The sequence below is a fragment of the Nerophis lumbriciformis genome, linkage group LG39 (assembly GCF_033978685.3).
Source record: "Nerophis lumbriciformis linkage group LG39, RoL_Nlum_v2.1, whole genome shotgun sequence".
Classification (NCBI taxonomy): domain Eukaryota; kingdom Metazoa; phylum Chordata; class Actinopteri; order Syngnathiformes; family Syngnathidae; genus Nerophis; species Nerophis lumbriciformis.
In genome coordinates this window covers 13,017,501-13,022,500 of record NC_084586.2, presented here as the reverse complement: position 1 = coordinate 13,022,500, position 5,000 = coordinate 13,017,501, and the positions used below count along the sequence as shown (strand labels likewise).

The following is a 5,000-nucleotide window of genomic DNA, read 5'->3' as shown; positions in this document are numbered from 1 at the left end:
ATGTGAACACAATATTTACAACAAACCCACAACTTCTTAGTATAAAATACACTTTCTCAACCAAATATTCGCTTGGGGCAAAAATATGAAGCAAATCCGCAAATCAAACTTGGGTGAAAAGATGATGAAAACTCAAGAGTTATGAGGACAGGCAGTCTTTATTGGAAACAGGATTGGGGGTCAGGGGCGGGACTACAAAAAACCCAAAATAATAACAATAATAAAAAGGGGATGGGACAAACAGGGCAGAGGGTGGAGGGAAAGGAGGGGGCGAGATGGGTGCTGATGGGGGGGGGGGGGGTGAGAATGTGTTTGTGTGTGTGTGTGTAAAGGTGTCCACACGCGGCACAAGTTAGGAGGAATTGAAAGCGCTCTTACACTCTGCCTTTACGGCCCCACAGTTAATGGGAACAAAGGGGCGGCGTGCGGCGCGGCGCAGCCTGATGACGTCGCGGCACATGTGCCGCGCCAGCTTGGTGAGGCGAGTGGCCTGCAGCAGGAAGGCCTGCTTTGTCTTCATGGACGACTTGGGGCTGCCGCTATTCCGCATTGGAATGTGGTTGGACTGGCGGGGGGCGTGGCTCCGCGACCGGGGCTCCTGGGAAGCAGCAACAACAAACTCTTATTTTGACGGGACGTCATGCTTTCGTTTGAAAGACTGTGATCAACAAGTCGAATGACACGTGTGTTCGCAGCTTATACACCATCTCACAAGCGTTAGGACACCCCACACGCTTTCAAGAGATCGTCCAATAGAATTAGAGTACCGGTAGTCAGCTTACAGCTTGAATAGCAGCAGAGATTTACTATCAACACACTGCCTTTTGTGTCGAGCGAGTAGCAAGATAGTTGTGTCCACATTCAAACTCTGGGGTGATAGGGTTAGTGTTTCAGGCTGCACGAGTGCTGCCAATCATGGGGAGCTGCGGTTCATTAAAGGAGTAAATTTCAACATGTGCAGGACGTTGTGAAGAAGAAACTGGACCATTTTCCAACGTGATAAAAAGTCCAAGATGACAAGAGTGTCAGCTGAGGAATAATGTGGGGAAAGGAAGGTATGAGGAAGGAAGAAGGAAAGGAGGGTAGAGAAAGAAGCAAGGAAGAAATAAAGAAATAAAGTTAAGAGCGAAGGAAGGAAGGAGAGAAGGTGGGAGGGAAGGAAGGAAGAAGGGAGGAATGAAAGAAAAGTGGGGAAAAAAGGTAGGTAGGAAGGAAAGGAAAATAGTAAGAAAAGAAGAAAGTAGGGAGGCAGGGAAGGAAGGAAGCAAAGTAAGAAGGAAGGAGGGATGAAAGGAAGTACGAAAGGAGGAAGAGAGGTATGGAGAGAAGGAAGAAAGCAAGGTCAGAAGGAAGGAAGAAAGAAAGGTGGGAGCAAAACAGAGAGGAAGGAAAGAAGAAAGTAGGGAAGGAAGACAGGAGGGACTGAGGGAAGTCGTGAGGAAAGGAACAAAGGAAAAAAGGGAAGGTGGGAACGAAGGAAGAAAATAAGTAAGAAAGGAAAGAAGTAGGAAGGTAGGAAGGGAAGGAAGCAAAGTATTAGGGAAGGAGGGATGAAAAGAAGTATGGAAGGAATGAAAGAGGTAGGGTGGGAAGAAGGTAAGAAGGAAGGAAGAAAGAAAGGTAGGAGCAAATAAAGAAGGGAAGGAGTGAAAAAAGGAATGAAGGAAGGAAGAAAAGTGGGAAGAAAAAAAGAGGAAGGAAAGAAGAAGGTAGGGAAGGAAGAAAGAAGGGACGGAGGGAAGTCGTGAGGGAAGGAACAAAGAAAAAAGGGAAGGTGGGAAGGAAGGAAGGAAGGAAGGAAGAAAATAAGTAAGAAAGGAAAGAAGTAGGACGGTAGGAAAGGAAGGAAGAAAGGAAGGACGCAAAGTAATAGGGAAGGAGGGATAAAAAGAAGTATGGAAGGAAGGAAAGAGGTAGGGTGGGAAGGAAGGAAGGTAAGAAGGAAGGAAGAAAGAAAGGTAGGAGCAAAGAAAGAAGGGAAGGAGTGAAGAAAGGAATGAAGGAAGGAAGGTGAGAAGCAAAAAAATAGAAAAAAGGAAAGAAGAAGGTAGGGAAGGAAGAAAGAAGGGACAAAGGAAAGAGGGAAGGTGGGAACGAAGCAGTGAAGAAAATAAGAAAGGAAAGAAGTAGGAAGGTAGGAAAGGAAGAAAGAAAGGAAGGACACAAAGTAATAGGGAAGGAGAGATGAAAAGAAGTATGTAAGGAAGAAAATAGGTAGGGTGGGAAGGAAGGAGGTAAGAAGGAAGGAAGAAAGAAATATAGGAGCAAAGAAAGAAGGGAAGGAGTGAAGAAAGGAATGAAGGAAGGAAGAAAGGTGGGAAACAAAAAAGAGAGAAATTAAAGAAGAAGGTAGGGAAGGAAGACAGAAGGGACGGAGGGAAGTACTGAGAGAAGGAACAAAGGAAAAATGGGAAGGTGGTAAGGAAGGAAGAAAATAAGTAAGAAAGGAAAGAAGTAGGAAGGTAGGAAAGGAAGGAAGAAAGGAAGGACGCAAAGTAATAGGGAAGGAGGGATGAAAATAAGTATGGAAGGAAGGAAAGAGGTAGGGTGGGAAGGAGGGAAGGTAAGAAGGCAGGAAGAAAGAAAGGTAGGAGCAAAGAAAGAAGGGAAAGAGGGGAAAAAACTAATGAAGAAAGGAAGAAAAGTGGGGAGCAAAAAACAGAGAAAGGAAAGAAGAAGGTAGGGAAGGAAGAAAGAAGGGAAGTACTGAGAGAAGGAACAAAGGAAAGAGGGAAGGTGGGAAGGAAGCAGGGAAGAAAATAAGTAAGAAAGGAAAGAAGTAGGAAGGTAGGAAAGGAAGCAAAGTAATAGGGAAGGAGGGATGAAAAGAAGTATGGAAGGAAGGAAGGTAAGAAGGAAGGAAGAAAGAAAGAAAGGTATGAGCACAGGAAAAAGGGAAGTAAGGAAGAAGATAAGGAAGGTAAGGAAAAAAGAAGGACAGAGTGAAGGAACAAAAGAAAAGGGGATGAGGGAAGGAAATAATAAAGTAGAGAATGAGGGAATGAAGGAAAGAAAGGAAAGAAGTAGGGAGGGACGGAAGGAAGGAAGGAAGCAAACTAAGAAGAAAGGAGGGAGAAAGGTAGGGAGGGAAGGAAGGAAGCAAAGTGAGAAGGAAAAAATAATAAAGGAAGGATGGAGGAAAAGAAGAAAGGAGGGAAGGAAGGAAAAAAGAACAAAGGAAGCATAAAGGGAGGAAAATAGTGAGATAAGGAAAAAAGGAAAAGGGAAGGGGTGATGGAAGGAAGGCAGGAAGGAAGGAAGGACAATGGAGGTGTCTCAGTAATGAAAAAAGGTGGGAGCGAAGGAAGGAAGGAAGAAGAGAAGGAAGGAGGAAGAGAAGGAAGAAAAAAGAAGGAAGAAAGATGGTAAGGAAGGAAGGAAGGAAGGAAGGAGGAGAGTATAGTGTCCACCAGTGATGTCATCATGTAGAGTGGAAGATGATTCCAGTCTGTGTAACTCGGTTCAATTCCATGCCCAAGAGCACTAAGGCAGTGTGGTGCTCACACCAACCACACAATTAGTGAAGTGTACTCACTTGTGCTGCCACATATTTACACACATTTGTGTTGGTAGTAAAGCCACACAAGCTGCACATGGACTACTCTAAAGAGTGGCTCCTATATTATTGTCCCTTGAGAAGAGGCCTTCTGAAAAGTGAGGGGTGAAGGTTTGCAGCTCACTGAATAATTCATTCCTGCTGACGACTCCTGCAATTAATCACGTATTGCAGCTTTAACACGCGGCAGAGGTTCTGGGTCACGGTGGAAGACTCACGTTGGTGGCTGGGGTGGGAGAGGTCCTCTCCTCGGGGGCCTCGGCTCGGCTGGGCATCTTCAGGCCGCCGTACTTCTTCCAGTACATCCAGCAGGACACGCACAGGCGGCACTGCATGTTGGGCGGCCCCCACGAGTACCACTGGGCCGACTGCATGGCTGCGGATGCAAGAAAGGGGAGTAGTGGTGTCGTCATTAGGAACGGGCATATCGATCTCCTCCGACGTCCCCGAAGGACATGCATCTACTCGCCGGCGCCTGATTGATGCCGCACGACGACAACCGCAATCTCAAAAGCTCTAACGCGATCATGACAAATCAATATGCAAGAGTGTGTTTTCGCTCTCACCTCATTATATAGTGTGGACAAATGTATCAGGACGTGCCTCCTGATCAGATAATCAATCAGTTAGAGGGAGGGGACTACACCTTTGGAATGTCTTCATCTTTGAGCCGGACATTTTGAACAAGTGCACGCTTCAAATGTTGTGGGAACACATCACACTGCAAAAACTGAAATCTAAGTAAGATGAAATATCTCAAATAAGGGTGATATTTGCTTATTTTCTGTCTGATAAGATAATTCTTCTCACTAAGCAGATTTTATGTTAGAGTGTTTTACTTGTTTTAAGTGTTTTGGTCCTAAATGATCTCAGTAAGATATTACAGCTTGTTGCTGAGATTTGATGACCTATATTGAGTAAAACATGCTTGAAACTAGAATATCAACTGTTGCAAAGCTGTGTCATCAACACTCACAAGTATAAAACTACTTTTTTAAAGTAATATTTTTTTACTTCAAGCATGAAAAAAAACAAATCATGATTTAGACACAATTGTGTCTCATAATTAAAACAGATGGACTTTGGTGTTTAATTTTCAATGAAACAATAGAAAACACGTACTCATATAGTAGCACAGTTGGCACAGTGCAGTAAACTGACAGTTAATATTTAAACATTTAACATGTGACATTTCAAACAATTTTGAACAGAAATAGTTCATGCACATTCAGATAAATTCTTCAGAATTACAAAAAAATGTTTTTATATATGTATATATGCGCACTAATTGACTGAAAGAGCACACACTTGGCGCGATGATGTCATGTTATCTATGGAAAAATGCATTTTTAGACCATATGATTTGCCTGAGCGGCTAGTAGACCTCCACATGTGTTCAGTCATACCTTTGATGCCTTCAGTGACAATCTACAATGTAAATAGT

The 5,000-nt window shown here is 43.7% G+C and overlaps 1 protein-coding gene across 1 annotated transcript in view; it reads right to left on the bottom strand.

Annotated features, from left to right (window-relative positions):
* Window positions 1-5,000, bottom strand: part of mta3 (metastasis associated 1 family, member 3) — an 85,540-nt gene that overhangs the window by 14,860 nt on the left and 65,680 nt on the right. The window contains exons 13-14 of the mRNA XM_061931778.2: window positions 3,775-3,932; window positions 379-598 (exon numbers count right to left, since the gene is read on the bottom strand). Coding sequence (XP_061787762.1) covers window positions 379-598; window positions 3,775-3,932 — 378 coding nt within the window. The remainder of the gene's footprint in view (window positions 1-378; window positions 599-3,774; window positions 3,933-5,000) is intronic.